Below are 21369 nucleotides of genomic sequence, written 5' to 3'. Positions count from 1 at the left end.
TATAAAAATATTAAGGTGGAGAGTACAAAAAATTGTCCATCTATGTCCAAAAGGACGCCTGATTTTTTCAAGTTTGTCTATGTGGCATTTATCGACTTTGTTTTGATCGTGATTTGAATATGTAACTCGCAAAGTTGCAAAAAAATGTCATTATTTGGCAATTTTGTGTTCTGCATTGTGATTGCTTAATGCTCTGTTTGTGACAAATATCTTCAATTTCTGCCTCAGGTATGGTTTTCTATGTCGGATGTTTATGCTTTTGACAAAAAAAAAAAAAAAAAAAAAAAGGATAAAAATGCCCCTTGTATATTCATGTTTTCCAATAGGATTTAAGTGTGTTTTATTCGAAAAGTTTTCTGATATAAATAATTAAATAAAAGATTTGGCTTTATAATTTGTAACAGTTCTTCAATTATTGTCGAGCGTTTCACTTATTTTCGTAAGCTATGAACATAGTGCATAGTGGAGTTAGCGGACTGAGATTCAGCACAGGGTATGTGGCAAATAGGATTTTATAATCACTTTTTTTTTCGAAATATCAGCATGTGTGCTTTACATTCCAATTTGGTCACGGTTGTGAGAAGGAATGTCTTCAATCTCCGCTCTTTTAGCATAATCATCTACTTCTTCATTTCTAATATTATTGTTCAACGGAGATTCGTGAAGGGAGCATTACGCTCAATCAAACAGGTAATAGAATAATTATTGATTAAAATTTTTGGTTCGCAAAACAAAAGTGCGATTTTTTAAAAATCCTTTTATTTTCTTAATTTCTCGGCAACGAAGTTTTCTTGTTTGTCAGTTATGAAAGCTAACATATTTTCAGGATGGGCGAAGAATGCGTTTTGTTGAATGACACTATCAACCAGATCTCTTAAGTGGTGTAGAACAAATCGGGGAAAGTGGATCATATTTCTCAATTGTAAAGCCCCTCTAGTTATCGATGGTTCCCCGTTGATTCCAAACCACACTGGTACGTTCATCTTCATTATGTATTCAAATAAGCTGTAGTTGTTCAGAGAGTTGGCGCGTGTTTCTGCACACCTGCCGCACATAGATTCTGTAACCACCGTGACTGTCTTTCTTATAATAAGGTTAACCACGGAGCAAGAATATATTTTTGATATCTGTTAAGATGTTCACAGCGGTGTTAGTCTGTGCAGTTAAGCGTGCAATCCTGCACTACTTTTAATAACCGTCAAACTTAAAAACAAGGTAGCTTGATTGGGAATAAACAACGCTAGAGGGTTGTAAAACAAAAGTCTTCGCATTTTTGTGTAACCAACCATCAGCTTTAGTGCAGAAATATACTATGACCTTGTTGGTATTCAGGCTCTCTTCATGAACCTCTCTTGACCAATAATATTACAAATGAAGAAGTGGATAACTACGTTAAAAAAAAGCGGTAATTAGACATTTCTTGCCACATCCAGGAAGATGAATGACGTGAAAATTAACACAGGCTTTAGGAAAGTAGACTTTGGACATAACCCTTTCCCACATTTCTGAGAGCTACGATATTTCGCAATTGTGGTCGTTCCAGTGAACCCAATTATATGTTTTACCACGCTCTTGGCGCCTATGGTATCTCTCACCTAAATACACAATAGATACGTTAGTGTAGTCATATTTGTTGCAAAATTCTAATTTCGATTACATCTCAATTTTTGAAATACCTCTTGTTGGTACCGTGATCTTTTAATAAATCACTTTAAACTTCCTTACAGTTAAAACGTTCATCATAAGCACGTCTTAACATGTCTTGTAATATATAAATTTTGAATAAATTCCTCTTTGTTCTCTGAAATATATGAATTTCACGTGCATGTATTAACTTGTACCCAAGCAAAGTTGAGATTTGACTAAATCTCTTTTCACAATCTTTGCTCGTGTAACTTTTTAGTTCCTTGTATTAACACGCGTGCTCTTATCGTAATGTGAAATGTGTCTGTATCCCACATCACTCTCTTACGAAATATGATTTTCACGATTGTATGTTAAAATGTTCTACCAAACTTCATTTTCGTTTAAGTTCTATCCCACAATCTTAAGTACTTCCGGTGGTATTTTCAGCGTATTTTACCATATTTTATCAATAAAAACCATCCAATTTTTTACAAGGTATTTCTCCTTGCAAAATGTTAACTTTCACTTAACATTCCTATAAAATTTTAGCACACTTTTTTCTTATCTTTATTATTCATTAAGTGTGTTTCTCTCTGAAATCCGACGTCGAATAACTCTTTATTCACATATCTGGAATGTGTACATTTAGTACGTGTTTAGTTTTTCAGTTGTATGTAGCATTTATGTTTTTATCAGCTTAACTTTTCAGCAACCATTTCCGCACACTCTTAAAGTTTTTCACCTACGTGTATTCACATGTATCCTCCAAAATTTGAAGATTGATTAGCTGTCTTCACCGCATTTTGAACCAGTTTTGTTTTTATCCTTGTGCGCTAACATGTGTTTTGCAAGGTAAGATTTATCAACATAACATTCTTACGGTCTTAGCACGTGTAAATTTTTCACATTTGTGTGAACATATCTTTACAATCATTAACGTAGCCTTATTCTCTTCCAAACACTTAGAATTTTTGATACTTTTTATCAGTACCCATTAGCATATATATTAACAAATTGGACTATCACTAACATTACACTTTTGAGACCTCAAAAACTTTTCGTTGCTGCATTAACATGTATACATTCAAGTGTGAGCTTTCACCAAATTATTTTTAACATGGTAAACACATAAAATGCTAGGTATATCTATACAAACGTTTTCCCAGATCACACAGTAACCAAAAAAATCGGTTTGTACACATTCCTTACGTGTAATATATTCCAAACAGTATGGACAAAGATGTGAGTTTCGACTGATTCTTTTTTCTCCTCTTACCAGGATTGTGTTGGCACATGCATCTCCTAACTTTTGTTTCCGGACGTGAACTTCGATTCAATATTTTTTTTTCCAAAACTTGAGACGCGGGAAGTTTTTCATGTGCATTATAACATGATTTCGCAAGTTTGAATATCGACTGTTTTTCGGCATATTTGGTTCCTGCACGATTAACCATTCGTATGCATTAGCATGAGTTTTTAAAAATTGAAATTTGTCTAAATCCGTTTCCGCACTTATGGCATGTCTGAATCTTCTTACATATATATATATATATTAATTTGCGTGTTTTCACGTCTAATTGATTACCAAATCTCTTTACACCTTAAGGATATATAAATGCTCTTCATTGATATGTAAAACAAAAATGTGTAAACAGACTTGTTGTCAAACTTGGACGTAGCACAAATCTCTGGGCACATTACTATTACGTATGATGTCATGCCTTTTTCCTCTGTGTGCGTTAACATCCCTTGCCAAACTTGAACATGGGATAGATCCCTTTCAATATACTAACAAAGTATGAGGTTTTTTTACCTGCAAGAACTGAAATGTCTTGCCAAATTAGAACCCTGATGATATCCCATTCCACATTTTTGGTACGTATGAAGCTTTTGACCTGCATATATTAATATATAGTTAGTTAAATGTAAACATTCCGCAAATCGCATTCCACATTTCTAGCATGTATGGCGTTTTCACTTGTACGGATTAACATATGCTTTGGCAAATGCGGACATTGTGTAAATCCCTTTCCATATAGCTAACTAGTTTGAAATATTTTGGCTGCATATGTTGACTTATGTATTGTAAATTCTGAACTTCGACGAAATCCTTTTCCTTATTTTTTGCAAGTAGGAGGTTTTTGAAGTTATGTATTAAGATATATGTATTGACAATTCTAACCTTCGACGGAAACTCTTTCTGCATTCTTGGCACTATGAGATGCTTGATTTGTATATACTACCATGTGGCTTGTCAAATTGGAGTTTCAACAAATCCATTTTCGCATTTTTAAAAAAAATATCGGGTTTTAAACCTGCATGGATTACATACTTTCTTAAGTGTGAACGTTGTATAAATCCCCATCTACATTGCTGTTTTTTTTTTTTTTTTTTTTTTTTTTTTTTAGCTGCATGTGTTAACTCATGTTATGCCCAATCTGAAATCTGACGAAATCCTCTTTCACCTTGTTGGCACATTTGAAGTTTTGACCCGTTGTATTAAGGTGTGTCTTTTCAAATGTGAACGTTCGGTAAATTCCTTTCTACAAGCTTGTAAGTACAAGTTTGTCACATGTATGAATTAACTTATGTCTTACCAAATGTGAGTGTAGATAATATCCTTTTCCACATTCTTGACAAATTTAAGCCCTTGCACCTGTATGCTTTAACATACTTTTAACCAACTGTGTACATAGTGGATATCCCTTTCTACAGAGCTGACAAGTGTGAGGTTTTTCACCTGTATGTATCAATTTGTGTAGTGCCTAGTGATGGGTAAATTCCCAGGAAGATATATTTCGGGAATATTCCCAAAATGGGAATTTCTGTACAATCAGAAAGAAAATTTGATTCTATTACTATATTATTATTTCAAAGTGGAATTAGTTTTTATATCACAGCATATTATTACTATTGTCCACTGAGGATTCTTTAAAATGTATATTCTGAACCCTACTATGTTACTTTATTAACACTTTATTGTATTTATAGAGTACGCATATCAATTAATTGTGTGTGAAAAAATATATAGTAAATTATATAGTACAGTTTAAATTTATATGTAAGTGGATTTGCTCAACTTGACTCTATTACTGATATTATAAACACATTAAATTTATAAATGTTATAAACCAATTAGATTAGATAAATGCTAGAAGATACATGTCTCACCAACTTATCAACATTTGCGCATAGATATTTATGTTCACAAAATTTGCAAGATACTTACTTATGTTTATATTTTAGCACGTAACATTGCCATACAGGACCCTTCATTCTACCTATTTCTCGAAATTCTATACGTTAGTTCACATGTAAAAGAAGTCCGAGTACGTCTTTAGAAATTCGAATAGAGAGAGCGATGTCTATTACTAATGGTGGTTTAGGGTTTATTAATAGAACTTCATCTCTATTTCTACATAATTCTAAATTAGTTTATAAAATGTTTTTTTTTTCATCATTTGTAAATTAGTACTTCGCTAATTTTGGCTGATCTTTAGCATTGGGGGCGAGGTTTTGCACCTATTTTTTTGCGATATTCTATTCCGATGCGATTGTTTTATGGTTTCATACGTTAAATTACGTTACCAACATTAAATTCGGACAGCATTGCAGAGCGAGCGTTAGCGAATGATGGCATGTTAGAGCCCCGAATGGCACGTTGTTTTCTATCTTCGTTACCACAATTCATTTTTCTCACACAAATCACATATACTTAGCTTTCCGTTTTGCATAAACCCCCTACTGCCTTAAAAAAAATTGTGTTCGATACTTTCTCGACTAATTGAACATCACTATCAACTCATTTCTTCCGTAAATCATCCTACTTTTTGTTAGTTTTGGATCCCCAATACTAAACAATTACCTTACTTTTTAGTGGAAATGGAACTTTAATAATCATATTATTAGCTATATAAGGTACCGTCAAATATTTTAAAAGTTTTTACCTTCAAATTCTTTAAAACTTACAATTAAATCATAATATATTAAAATAAAGTAATTAGTCATATGATTCTTATAATTTGGAAGATAAAGTGAAGAAACGGGAATAAATTCCTTCCCGGGAATATTCCCATTTTTAAATTCTTACCCACCGGGAATATTCCCACTGCCCATCACTAGTCGTCCCAAACGTAAAAGTTCGGTAAATCCTTTTCCACAAACCTGACAAGTACGAGGTTTTTCACCTGAGTGCATTATTAATGAATTGCCAAATGTGAACTACGAAATACTATTCCACATTGTTGGCACATATGAGGTTTTTGACCCGCATGTATTAACGTGTATTGACAAATGGGAACGGTCTGTAAATCCTTTTCCACAAACCTCACAATTATTGGGCTTTTACCTGTATGTATTAACGTATGTGTTGCCAAACTTAAAAACTGACGAAATCCCATTCCACATTGTTGGCTCATATGAGGTTTTGGACCCGAATGTATTAACATATGTGTTGAGAAATGGGAACGGTCTGCAAATCTCACAAATATGGGTCTTTTCACCTGTATGTATTAACGTACGTCTTGCCAAACTTGAACTCTGACGAAATATTTTTCCACATTGTTGGCTCATATGAGGTTTTTGACCCGAATGTATTAACACATGTGTTGAGAAATGGGAACGGTCTGCAAATCGTTTTCCACAAATCTCACAAATATGGTTCTTTTCACGTGCATGTCTTAACGTATGTCTTGCCAAACTTGAACTCTGACGAAATACCTTTCAATATTGTTGGCTCATATGAGGTTTTTGACCCGAATGTATTAAGATATGTGTTGAGAAATGGGAACGGTCTGCAAATCCTTTTCCACAAATCTCACAAATATGGTTCTTTTCATCTGTATGTATTGACATATATCTTGCCAAACTTAAACTCCTACGAAATCCCTTTCCACATTGTTGGCAAATATGAGGTTTTTTAACTCCAATGTATTAACATATGTGTTGACAAAAGGGAACGGTATGTAAATCCCTTTCCACAAACCTCACAAATATGGGGCTTTTCACCTGAATGTATTAACGTATGTCTTGCCAAACTTGAACTCTGACGAAATCCCTTTCCACATTGTTGGCATATATGAGGTTTTTGACCCGAATGTATTAACATGTGTGTTGACAAATTGGAACGATTTGTAAATCCTTTTCCACAAACCTCACAAATATGGGGCTTTTCACCAGTATGTATTAACGTATGTCTTGCCAAACTTGAACTCTGACGAAATCTCTTTCCACATTGTTGGCATATATGAGGTTTTTGACCCGAATGTATTAACATATGTGTTGACAAATTGGAACGGTCTGTAAATTCTTTTCCACAAACCTCACAAATATTGGGCTTTTCACCTGAATGTCTTAACGTATGTCTTGCCAAATTTGAACTCTGACGAAATCCCTTTCCGCATTGTTGGCATATATGAGGTTTTTGACCCGAATGTATTAAAATATGTGTTGACAAATTGGAACGGTTTGTAAATCCTTTTCCACAAACATCACAAATATGGGTCTTTTCACCTGTATGTATTAACGTATGTCTTGCCAGACTTGATCTCCGACGAAATCTCTTTCCACATTGTTGGCATATATGAGGTGTTTGACCAGAATGTATTAACATATGTGTTGACAAATTAGAACGGACTGTAAAACCTTTTCCACAAACCTCACAGATATGGGGCTTTTCACCTGTATGCATTAACTTATGTCTCGCTAAATGTGAAGGATGTACAAATCCCTGTCTACATTCCTCACAAGTATGAGGTCTTTCATCTATATGTATTAATTTGTATTTTCCCAAACCTGAACGTTGACGAAATCCCTTTCCAGACTCTAGGCATATACTATGATCCGCAACTGTGTGAACTAACTTGTGCTTGGACAGCTCTGAACAACTGCTTAGTCCTTTTTTACATTCTTGGTAGGTGCGACGTTTAACCACCGTGTTTGTCGCAATTTCTGCATTTTTCCTGTATCGTTTTGAACATATTCGGCACGTTTGAGGGTTTCCGGCAGTGTGTAGTAACATGTGTCTAGCTAAAGTTGAATTTCGACTAAATCCCTTTTCACCGTTTTGGAATGTATGTTTGTCACTTTGATGCGTTAACGTATGTGTTTGAGTAAATTGTTTCCCAAACTTGCTGCAACTATGAGATTTATTATCCAGATGCGAAATTGTTTCCTTTTCTGTAACAAATTTATTCGCCATTGTGAGAAGAGTATCACTACGGCACCTGTAACGAATTCAATAAACAGGGAAGTGCAAAACGATTAAATTAACAAGAAATCCACAATAAATGAGAACGCTTGTAAGTAACATACAACAATAAGAATACTGCATCTTGAAAGTTTGTCATACCCAGATACTGTTACTCATATATTTCAGAATAAAGCTACGTCTATTATTGCACTATTCCAAAAAATCTTTTAGAAATATGGAACCGAGAGCTATGGAGGGGTGATCATAATTCTCTATTTTGCAAACAAGAAAATGTCCTTTGCTTAATTATCTCAAATTGAACTTAAATTGATATATAAGATATCAAACTTAAGTAGATACCTAGTAACGCATGGTAGACTATAAAATGAAAACATCATTATTATAGGTGTAAATAGAGTTCTATGTTACTGAAAACGTTCATCATTAATTTTCGCGCTAGAAAATTCAGTAAGTCTGTGAACTTGTCCTAATTAAAATTAATAAAAACAATTGGAATAAAGACAAAGAAACAAAGGAAGCGTAAAACATCTCCTAAAGCTTTGCACAAAAATACCAATCTTAAGCAGATTGCCAATCTCTTCTAGTGATTTTAATATCAGCTCAAAACTTTGACATATTAATTTTGATCCAAACTACGATTTTCATTTCTATTGACATACATTTCGCTGGTTAGGTGTGATACATATGGCGGCGATACGTTAGAGTTGTTTTGATCGTGGTGTTAGCAAAATCACAGTATTTTATAGAAAGCAGAACGATATTCTATGTAAACTAACAACTATTTGTGGGATACTGTATGGGTCTTGTGCTTCCAAACTCCTAAGTATTCTAAGTAAAGACATTTGTCATGATAAAGATATTTTGAAAGCAAATCTCCATTAGAGAATGTCAGTAGCCCATCTTGTCACCCAGAAAAGCTTTCTAACCGCGAACTGGCAAATCAAATTTGTGCGGAGGAAAAGTTGGTGATATAATCCCCCAAAGTGATCCAAAACATCATCGGCAATATCATAGAAGCTGTGACAAGTCTTGCAGTGCAACGTATTGAAGATATTTTTTAATGCAATAAAAAAGAGAGCATGACTTGAAGAGAAGCTGAAGAAAAAGGACGATACTATCAACGTTCTCACTACAGAACTTTCCAATCTACATTTTGTACGATATTCGCGAAGTCATAGTGTATCATTTTTCGCTGTACTACATAAGGCAGCAGAGGATATAGAGAATGAGTAATCTCACTGATAATTCACCAGTTATCAGACCAGGGCTTAGGGGATTGCACATAAGATTAAACTGAAAGGAACTAAACTAACATTTCGTGGAAAACTGTGTTCTCACTACTTGCAGCTCTGGGAAGCAACATCAGATAAGTTTGGATTTAGGAACACTTGCACTTATGACGGAAAAATAGTAGTGAAACATGGAAGTATTAAGCATTACATTTTAGTAGCTTTGCTCAGATGGACTACATAAAAGTGCACGTTTCTTTGAATAATTATGAGCACATCCTTGTAACAGGTTTCTATTCAACTTATTTTCTTATTTTTTGCTATTTTCGTGAAATATTGTTATAGTTCAGTGTATTTAAGGTACATATTAAGAACTATTTCAATTCGTATTTTACTCTACTTCATATTACAAAGCTTGTGATGTCTAAGTTACATATATTTTTCTGTATTAGCCTGTCATGTAATATTATTTCCAAGCAGTGACACGTTCTTTACATGTTCCTGTCCACTGAATTTACATCATAAAATGTTTGAGAACCCCTAACGCCCTTTCGAGAATGTCTTGCGCCGCCATTGCACAAATCTGAAAACTGAAAAATTTTCAAAGAACAGGTTAGGATCCTTCGACGATATTATGCCGTATCACGACTACGATCAGTAGTTTGTGCAATATTGAATTCTAAACTTTGTTCTCCCACGCTTTCGGGAGCAACAACACGTAAATGACGCGCTTTTCGTTCTATGATTATTGCAACTTCTTGCTAGTGTTGCTCTCAGGAATTACTCCTCTGTTTTTCTATAACGAATTTAGCGACATATTATACAGGGTGCGGCATCGTTCATAGTAGGATATTAAAAGCACACCATCAGGCAGTAAGTGTAATTTAATTATTACCTTTTAGGTCACTTAATAGATACAGGCACGGCATTTACTAATGTATAAGTCATTGTCCATTGCGTGGATTACTTTTCGAAAATGACTCCTGTCAAGTGATGTCCCCTCTGCACAACACATTCATCTAGGCAGAGTTGGAAGCTTTCCATAACCCGGCGTAATGTATTTCCTGGGACATTGCCGACGGTAGTTCTGATGCGATCCTTCAGCTCAGGAATGGTGGCACAACGTGTTCGGAACACTTCTTGCTTCAGGTAGCCTCAAGGGAAAGTGTCTGCACTTGAAAGATAAGGTGAGCAAGACGGCCAGGAAATGTCACCAAAACGGGAAATTACTCTACATGGAAATGTCTGTCGCAAGAAATCCATGCAAATTCTGGCTGTATGCGAGGTCGCTTGGTCTTGTTGAAACCATAATTGTTTCACATGCACATAGGCCATACCTAATTGGGGAAGAACGAAGTCTTGCAGCATCTTTAGGTAGAGTTCACTGATGACAGTTACAGCCACGCCGGTGTCATCCTCAATAAGTAAGGGCCAATAATTCCAAAAGAAGCAATTCCACACCACACTGTGACACGAGAACTGTGCAAGGGCTTGATGAGCAGTTCATGCGGGTTTACATCTTTCCAATAACGAATATTCTGTTTATTTACTGAACCACATAATTCGAAATGAGCTTCATCTGACATCACGATGGTGTGCAACATTTGTGGATTTTGGTGAGATGACCTACGGTTGGGCAGAATGCTTCTCGTGAAACCCAATCGCGAGGCCTAATTTCCTTAACAATCTGCAGCTTACATGGGTGAAAATGGAGATCTTCCTGCAATATTCTTCTGAATGAGCAATCGGACATATGCACCGTTTGCGAATGACGAGGAGCAGATCTTTTTGGGCTACGCAATATTGCACCATGAACATTTTCCACGGCTTCTGGTGTCCGCACAGTTCTTTCACTACTTCCCGGTTTGCCATTGGAAACGGAACCTGTTGTTCGAAATGCACGTACCCACCTCACAATGGTCCGTCCATCTGGAGCTTTGCCATGACGTCCCAAGTTCAAATGTTGCCGTAATAGACGGTGGGTTGCAATAACAGAGTCGTTATTCTTGAAATAGCTCATTAGTACACGAATGCGGCACGAGCTGGTGCGAATTCATGCAGTACGTCATTGTACTACGCAATTCAATATACGCTATGAACGCTGCCGGATCCTGTATATATAAACTACAATGATATTCTTAGAAGTAGAGCATATATTTCCAAACGAAAACTAAATTTCGGTAATCAGTAATGAAAGGATATTGTAATATATTAGAGTATATGTATCTCGTATTTGTATATTATTGAAATATATAAATTTAGATATATTCTTTCTTCTTAAACATATAGACCTACGTATCTATCTATCTATCTATCTATCTATCAATATATATATATATATATATATATATATATATATATATATATATCTACAGTGGCGGATCCAAGGGGGCTATTGGGACTACTATAGCCCCCCTTTGACGCTCAGGTATACACTGGAAAAAATGGACTTCAATCCTGCTTTACACTGGATAAAACGGCAAAATATGGTTTAGCTCCTCCCTTGATCATATCCTGGATCCGCCTCTGTATATATATATACACTACGGATCAAAAATTTTTGAACACCCCCGGATTTTTTAATGTATCTACTCTGATCCTATTATTATTGTACGAAAACTTTACCACCCTGCATTAGAGATACTCCTGACTATAGCATCAAATTTACGACGGTCAATATATGCCCTACTCTGGACAATTAACGCTCAGTGGAAGCATATATCTAATGCTCGTTGTTACTGGTAACAATGGAGCATATGAAACCATCGTAATTACTTTTCAAAGTATGATATTTTTTTGCGTCTTAAACGTTAGTATCTCAACAAACTATAAAAACTGAAAAATTTGGAAAACTACTTTTTCTCACATTTTTTCACTGCATTGACCTTAACTCATGTTTCTGTTTGTAATATTCTTCGCAATATAGGATGTTATCTAATACGAAACCGTGAAATCTCACTCGCACAGTGTTCTCCACGTAATACAATGATTGATTCTGAGGTTTATTATCCTTTTAAAAGCGAGGCTGGATGAGATGTGAACCTACAGATTAACCTGGGATTTGAGACATATGAGCAACTGGTGTGTTCACATAACATCAAGTCGAAATTTTATTTAATATTTTTCGCAGATATTCGTGATTTTTTAGATATAGATGTGAAAAAAGTTCACTGCTTTTTATATTTCCTGCATCCAGTGTGCTGGAATACTGTGAAGTCCCATGTACAGTATATTCTTATATGTACTATATGGCTACCTTGATGTTTATGAAAAGCTTAAAATCGTCTCACAGTGTTCCTCATATTCAGATAAATCAAAAGTCCATTTGAGAAAGATTAAATAAAGTTTTGTCTTTTTTGGGTGTGAGGAACATGGCAAGATCGTTTTCAGGTTTCGGAAAACTTTCTGCTAGTCATATAATAATCATAACAATATACGTGTGCTAGACGCGAATATTCGGTATGGTTTCTACACAATGCAGTATCTTCCCCGTAACAATACAATATGATCCAGATAACTATAAGGTAACGTTTCTGTAACAATACAATGTTTCTCACAACAATGCACTGTGAGGGTACGGTTTCTACAAAAATACATTATGGTCTAAATAACTATAAAATATGGTCCACGTAACTATACTAATGGTTCCTCCAACAATACAGCATGGTAATATGACTCTCCTGCAGGATTTGTAAAATCCCGTTTTTTTTTTAAAAAAATAACATTCTACCTGGGCCCCTATGTTTTTTCGGCTATTTTTGAGTTTAATTAATTTTCTTGGAAATAATTGAATTTCTTTGGAATAAAAGTGTCAAAGTGTGATTTGTATGTTGAGATATATGTCTGCGTCACAACTTGTAACAATTTTCTATTCACTGCTGTTTCGAAATAAAAATGCCGCAACTTTGAAGGTTTACATTAGATAGCCGAGAAAATCTATACAGCAAATTTAAAATGTCTCGGACGTGTACATTCAAACTTGCAACTTAAAAGTCGAAAAATTCCACCCTTAATCGTGGATACTAGCTATTTTGAAAATTTACGTTGGTATGCCGCCTTAATCTATATAAGAAATTTAGAGTCTCGTGCTTGTACCAGACAAATTTATACTTAAATGTAGTGTGTGTGGTACAGGCAGATAAACAAATGTAGATCGAGAATGTCAAGAGCGTCACTGACATTCGCCAATTATGAATACCAAATATATTAATTTAAAACAGAAATATAATTCATCTTTTATAAAACAAATGTTTCAACATGCCTTACATGAAATAAACAGTCTCCAGCGTAAAATAAATGGTTACATTTTTCAAATTCACTTCCGATACCTTATGCGTTCAATTACGGGAATTACCTAAGGACTTGCTGCTAAAGGAATCATTCCCGAAAATTAATTTAAAACAATTACCAAAGATAGAATTCATATTTTATAAAGTAAATGTTTCAAAATGTCTTAAATGAAGTTAAATATTTTTCGTTGTAAAGTAAATAGTTTTATTGATGAAGTATTCACTTGCGATGTTTTGTGCGTTCAGTTGCGGGAATTCCTCGAAAACTTCTTTCAAACGAGGTTTTCCCGAAAATGCAACTTTCTTTACTATACATCCATGCTTCCACAGGCAGGATGTTTGGGTTCAGCACTTGAAGTAGTAAGCGTTACCTAGTCTTCGGAACTCCGAATATTAAAGTTCTTAAATTTGACAAGAATTTTTACACTATTGTTGGTTTTGATTCCACAGAATGCTTATTTGAGAAGTAGCAAAAAATGACTGAACTAAATTGTTGTTGTTGGAAAACATAATTTTACTGACGAATACATATCTTACCATCAAATGTAAGAAATAATACTGATGTCTTTTAATGTATTTGCATATTTACTGGTGGAGCCGGAAACTATGATCTTAAGCTCGTCAAACGTATGACGGATAACGTCCCTTGCGTAGCCAAGTCGGAGAGTAATTTCTGAAATGTAATTTTGCATATTTTACTTCAAGTAGGTTATAAGCATAATCTATACATTAATTTGTTCCGTAATTGACTCAAGCTAAGCTTTTTTATTTATTCAATGCATTCACAATTTTGTAAAGGTCTTACGTTGAATACTGTTGTATACTTTAACGTGAAAGCATCTAATTCGCCCAAGGAATGCCGAAAATCTGACAAAAATCACTTTCAATGCGATTGCCTTAGTTGTACACTAAGTACAACTAGCAAAAAGGTAAAAGGAACAGGTGGGGTTTTAGACGAGTCCAACCCGAAAGAACCCCCATTTTTTTTCGGGCTGGGCCCACCTGGTCAAACTCTGCCCTCCGGACTATAAAGTATTATTGTAACAACCATGCTGTATGGTAGGTGGAACCACATCAGTATTGTAGAAATGCATCGTATCGTACAGGTTACTTTAATATCAATATATACTTGTATATACAAAATACTGTTAAATTTATGGTAGATTTAACAATAAATATGGTTCACGCAACTATTAAAAAACAACTATATTTTATGGTTTTCACAACTATACGTATAGTTGTCTCTATATTGTCTATATTTTATGGTTCAAGCAAAAATATTCTGTTACAGCTTTACAATTATGTATCAGAGATGGAGTGCATCAAGTATGTCAAAATTTGTAAGTGGGTCAATGGGTTTTGGGTCAACAGGACGTGATGTACAGCGGCTCACAGCCCACCGTAACCTAGCATGATACACAGACCTACCATGATCCAGTCTCCCTCACTGATTCAATCGACTCAGCGTCCCACTCTGCTCAGTAAGTTGTAGATAGCATCTTTTTGAGAACTGGTGAATTTGTCTACATTTTACTTTCAAGGGCTCCAATTTACTTCCTCTTTCATTTGTTTCTGTTTACTTACCTGAGGTGAATATATCTAAATGAGAAGAGAACTTCAGACACTTATTTATATTGATATATCTAATCGTCATAATAGCAATATTGGCTTTTGAGACCTGTAGTCATGTATATGCTTTCTTTAAAAAAAAAGATATATAAATCTTATTGCAAGTGGACAGAAATATGTTGTACCTAGCCATATCATAATATTATTGTCATATCATATCACAATGAATGTTTTTTCAGCTGCACGGTATCTAAAAATATAACGTAGCGTAAATTTATCTTAGGAGAAAATCGTTTGCCCCAACTCTTCTCCTACAGATCGCTAATTCAATAACTCAAGCTATATTACTCATCCTCATCCTGATTAATTCAGCTGATCAAAATCAAAACCCATAACCACCATTGTGTTTTGGAACAAGTTCTTTGTGGTAATTACATATGAAGCTACCATTCTTTTACTCTATCATCAACAAGTCACTCAACTTCCAAATCTAAAGCAAAATTACGTAAATACTAGAAAACTTAGCAAAGAAATTTACCCTATAAGGAACAAACACAAACTATCTTATTGTTCGTTGGTCCAGCATGTTGACAAATTGACAACTATTATAGAATCGCATAATATGAGTAGGCTAAGTTTCAATTTCCTTAAAAGTCGAACTAAGCATAGCATAGATTTGTTCGGTAATGTTTTACATTGGTGTTGATCTGTAGCAACCGATGCTATCGTAGATAAAGTAGCAATTACGACAAATGAATTAATATCAGTAGTTGAGTCTATAAAGTCCAAAACTCTCAGAGTATGGAAATTTAGTTCAATTTGTAAACGCTAGTAGGAATTTTAACGTTCAGTTAAAAGTCTCCATCACTCAATTAGAAGAACAAACAAAACGTACCTAAAAGACGTTAAATCAAGCACTGGAAAAAAAAAAAGTATTGCGACAAATTGAGTAATTCACAAGTCGTTCATTTTTGGAAACTAAAATTCGGCATACTAACTCGTTACTAAAAATAAAAAAATGTCTCATAGGTTTTTCAAATTGTCTTTTTTGTGGGGATAGGAATTTTTATGAGAAATTGCGAGTGGATTGGTTTGTAAAGATAATCGGAAATGATCGACAGTAGTTGAGAAACAAATGTAGAAACTGAAAGCACAGTGCTTCTCATTATATATACCGTTACTACTATAACTGCTGAAGCTTACGTTTCTTATATGCAGCGTTTAGATCATAGGGCAATCAAGCCATATAGTTGTGAGAAAAATAGACATAAAATTTGTACTCTAAGCTTAATTACATGTACATTTTAAGTTTATAGGGTATCCTTAATTATATGAAAACTTTTACTTTTTCTCATTTGAACTGATCGACTTTCCTAGATTTGAGACAGATTTTATTCTATTTTCCACTGAGAGATATGTATAATTGAATAAGGAAATAATTATATACGATAATTACATTGAAATTTATCGCAATTCCATCCATGAGAAACAGTTTACCATTTTATATCATAAAGGTCAAATTCATCGGTATTATAAAAGAGCGGTACTTGGGAAATTGACTGTAGAAATTAAAACTCCGATTAGTGATAATTTGACAGTTCTGTTTCATTACAAATTTAAACTCCTTAGTCAGTAGAAAGGAGGTCATTGATCACGGGTAAGAGTTGGTAACGATGGGTTTTGGTGGGTCGGAGTATATCATAATGATTCATGGTGGGTAAAAGTAAATAGTGGGTGAAAATGGGTCATGATGGGTTTTGGGTCAGAGAGTCGTGGGTCAAGATGCTTGGTGGATCAAGTTTTCATTGCCGCGCACCATTTTCGATACGCATATAGGATAACGTATTCCAAAGGTGAACACTGTGATGCAAATGTTTACCAATTACTAAAAAAAAAAATAATTTTATATATTACTAGCGTAAATTACCAGCTTGCTGGGTTAAAATAAAAACTTTAAATGTAGAAATCAATATCTCATGTGTTGGCGCCTGTGAAAAGCGCTCTATTTGGATTCGACACTAATATAGGCAAGGGTGTAGCCAGCAGCTTTGTGTAGGGGGGCCCGACGTTTTTGAGAGGGGGCCAGCTACAATGTACAAAGCCAAAAAAATGTTTTGCTGCTAGTGTTTTTGAGGCCTGAAAGAAAGGAAAATTTTGGTTTCCTTTTGGAAAACTAAAAACACTATTTTAGCTTCTTCTTCTTCTTCTTATTATTATTATTATTATTAATAAATTATATTCAAGATAGTTTTTATTATGCTTAATCAAGAACTACTGCCTGGGACCAAACGCTATACTTTAGTGCATAACTATAAAGGTAATCAAGAAAGTTCTGTCCCTTTTCGTGGAGATCTGTGTTCAATTGGACCTCACACCGTGAGTTGAATGCGAGTGGAAATAAGGCGAACGTCAGTTGTTGGTGTGGGTATATCCAACATACTACCTGTCTGTGTCAATTCAGACACACTGTGAACTTGCGTAAAGAAGAGGGAACGTGGGACATCCACAGAGCGTCATAAGAGCATGTATCCTGAACGAGTTCAAATGGAGGTCAAACGCCGCTGTAGCGGGACAGAAGATATGCCAGGCCTTTGGTGAGGGTGTCGTAACGACGCGGACATTGCAGCGATAGATTGCGTGAAGGACGATGACGAAACACCCGAAAACACCACGTGCCAGAAGACCAACACATGTACAAAGAGGAACTGGGACTACAATTCAGTGTGTAGAGAAACCATTCGGTAGCACATCCATCAGCTTGTGAAGCACTACAAGTTGAGTCGATGGGTCTCTCATATTTTGACTCCAGGCCAGAAGGCAACGCGGCAGTCGCTTGTGTTTATTTACTGTTTCGGAGCCATTTCTGGACATGGCGTTGACATGTAATAAAAAGTGTGTCTTATACGAAGCTCCAAGGCGCCGTCATCATTTTTAACATCCCATGAACCGATTTCAAAACAGCCGAAACCAGCACTGTACCAGAAGAAGGCCCTCCTGTGTGTTTGGTGCATCGTGCATCGGGAACTGCCACCAGCTGGTCAGAGTATCGATGCAACTGTGTAGTGTCAGCAGTTGAGCTGTGCTCAACAATAACTCAAAACTCTGGAGCCATCACTTCTGAATTGCAAATGGGAGCCTCGTTTACGTCAACGCTAAGTCCCACGTGGCTAAGATGACTCAGTACACCATTTTCCGCCTTGGATGGGAAACAATATTGCAACCACAGTAGTAGAAAAATGATCAATCTGGAACAACCTAGCTCAACCTAGATCATATTAGAACAACTCACAAGCCACTGAGAAAATGACCACCGTGCACCGTGAGCCCACGGTCTTTTACGACCTCAAATTTAGGGGGTGTATTCGTTCTCTTTTACGAGCCCATTTTAGGGGGTGAACTCGTTCCCTTTTACGAGCCCCCCTCGGAATTGACCACCGTACAACGTGAGCCCATGGTCTTTTATGACCTCCATTTTAGGGGTGAACTCGTTCTCTTCTGCGACCTCCATTTTAGGGGGTATACTCGTTCCCTTTTATGAGCACTTTTTCAACCCTTATTTTAACATAGGAGATAACACATAAGATTACGAACACATAGAAGAGAAGATAACACATAACACTACGTAACACACAGCAGAACAGATAACAGATAAGAATATGAAACATAGAAGGGGTGTATTCGTTCTCTTTTATGAGCATATTTTCCAACCCCTATTTTAAGATAACAGAAATTACATAAGATTACGAACACATAGAAGAGCAGATAACACATAAGAGTACGTAACATAACAAGGGTGAACTCGTTTCCTTTTATGAGCATATTTTCCAACCCCTATTTTAACATAGCATAGAATACATGGAGACTATGAACATACAGCAGAGCAGATAACAAACACAACCACCTCCATTTTAGGGGTGTATTCATTCCCTTTTATGAGCATATTTTCCAACCCCTATTTTAACATAGAAGAAATTACACTGAGACTATGAACACACAGCAGAACAGATAATACATAGCACAGCTAATAAAAGAACATGGCTTATTTTCCAACCCCTATTTTAACATAGCAGAGCAGATAAACACAACAACCTCCATTTTAGGGGTGTATTCATTCCCTTTTATGATTACTTTTCCAACCCCTATTTGAACATAGTAGAATTTACATAAGATTTTTTTCAACCCCTCTTTTAAGACAATGAATACCTATGTAACATAGCGATTCGATACGCTCTTTGAACCGATTTGGATGAAACTCGGCATATGGAGGTTTTTGATCATGCTGAGTACGAATATCATACTTATTTCTACCTGGGTCTGATAGTTTATGTGGGATACGCCCTTTGTATGACACTTAAAACCTAATAACTCGGAAACGGAGCCAAATATGGAAGTGGTGTTTCCAAATATAGTAACTGGTCATTAACTAGTACATGTTAAAAAAGTACTGACCATCGAGGTCAAAGGTCAAACTACTTAAAACCTAATAACTCGAAAATGGAGCCAAATATTGAGATGCTGTTTCCACATATAGTAATTGGTCATTAACTAGTACATGTTAAAAAAGTACTGACCATCGAGGTCAAAGGTCAAACTACTTAAAACCTAATAACTCGAAAATGGAGCCAAATATTGAGATGCTGTTTCCACATATAGTAACTGGTCATCAACTACTACAAGTTCCAAAATTAGTCGCCATCGAGGTCAAAAGTCAAAATACTTAAAACCTAATAACTCTTAAATGGATCGACATACTGAGGTGCTGTTTCCACATTTAGCAAGAGGTCATCAACTAGTACAAGTTCCAAAATAATGATCATCGAGGTCAACATACCTAAAACCTAATAACTCGACAACTGAGACACATATTGAAGTGCTGTTTCCAAATCTAGTAATTGGTCATCAACTACTACAAGTTCCAAAATAATGATCATCGAGGTCAAAGGTCAACATACTTAAAACCTAATAACACGAAAACTGAGCCATATATTGAGGTGCTGTTTCCACATTTAGTGATCGGTCACCAAAGACCACATGTCTCAAAAGTGTCAACCATCGAGGTCAAACTCGAAAACGGAGTCAAATATTGAGGTGGTGTTTTCACATTTAGTAATAGTTCATCAATCACAGCAAGTTCCAAAATAATGACCATCGAGAACTCGAAAACTGAGCAAAATATTGAGGTGCTGTTTCCACATTTAGTAATCGGTCATCAACTACTACAAGTTTCAAAATAATGATCATCGAGGTCAAAGGTCGAAAACTCGAAAATGGATCCACATATTGAGGTGCCGTTTCCACATTTAGTATTTGGTTATCAACTACTACAAGTTCCAAAATAATGACCCTCGAGGTCAAAGGTCAAAATACTTAAAACCTAATAACTCGAAAACGGAGCCACATATTGAGATAACGTTTCCTCATTTAGTAAATTTGTGTGATATATTCAATTTTGTACAAAGCAGAAAAAAAAGTGAAGAAGGAATAAATTTGAGAACATAATTTTAACTAGCGCAGAATTTCTGTACCTTTTTAGGTTATTCAAAAGAAAGCAAAGATATGCCATATTAACTAGCTGAGAATTATTTAAGCAAAACGAAGAAAGCGAACATGGACCATTTTACTCAAATTTGGATGGAGTATTTATATTTGTATGAACCAGAAAAAAAATGAAGAAGGAACGTTTTAACTAGTTCAATATTTCTGTACAATTTTGTACTACCCAAATAATCACAAGAAAATCAAAGAAGGGTCATTTTAATTAGATCAGCATTTTATACCTTTTTGTGCTATTCAAATAATAGAGGGAACAAATTTCAGTGGTCTATTTTATTTTTGTACCAATCAGAAGAAAAGCAAAGATATGCCATTTTCAGACTTTTATACCATTTACTACTCAAATAAACAATGAAGTATTTAGTTTTGTACGAACCAGAAAAATTTGATTGGATTATTTCCTTAGGTACCAACTGGAAAAAGTGAAGGGTCATTATTCAAATAAACGAAGGAATACCAGAAAAAAATAAGTGAAGAATGAATAAAATTTAGGTGGATTATTTTCTTTCGTACCAACTGGAAAAGAGAAGAAGAGCTACTTTAACTAGCTCATTATGTACTGTTTAAGGAAACGAAAATTGACCATTATGTAACTTTTGAACTACTGAAATGTTCTATTTTTGTATCAATCAGAAAAACCCGAAGAAGGATAATTTTAACAAGTTGATAATTTCTGTAACGAAAGAATAATTTCGATGTTCTACTTTTTATACCAACGAGAAAAAAATGAAATAGCTGAATATACGAAATAATAAATTTATGTGACCTATTCAATTTTGTACCAATGAGAAATGGCTCAGCAAAAGACGAAGAAGGACTATTTTATATAATTTTACTACTCAAATAAACAATGAAGTATTTAGTTTTGTACCACCAAGAAAAAAAATTGCAC

General features: G+C 35.2%; 1 protein-coding gene across 1 annotated transcript in view; it reads right to left on the bottom strand.

The window, feature by feature from the left end:
- Positions 1–258: 258 nt before the first annotated feature.
- LOC145675482 (uncharacterized) overlaps positions 259–21369 on the bottom strand; it is a 48654-nt gene continuing 27543 nt past the window's right edge. The window contains exon 2 of the mRNA XM_081745920.1: positions 259–7850. Within this exon, the coding sequence (XP_081602046.1) occupies positions 6545–7850 (1306 nt within the window). The 3' untranslated portion in view covers positions 259–6544. The remainder of the gene's footprint in view (positions 7851–21369) is intronic.

The sequence above is a fragment of the Thermobia domestica genome, chromosome 18 (genome assembly GCF_964235325.1).
Source record: "Thermobia domestica chromosome 18, izTheDome1.hap1.1, whole genome shotgun sequence".
Classification (NCBI taxonomy): Eukaryota; Metazoa; Arthropoda; class Insecta; order Zygentoma; family Lepismatidae; genus Thermobia; species Thermobia domestica.
This window is presented reverse-complemented; position numbering and strand designations above follow the sequence as displayed.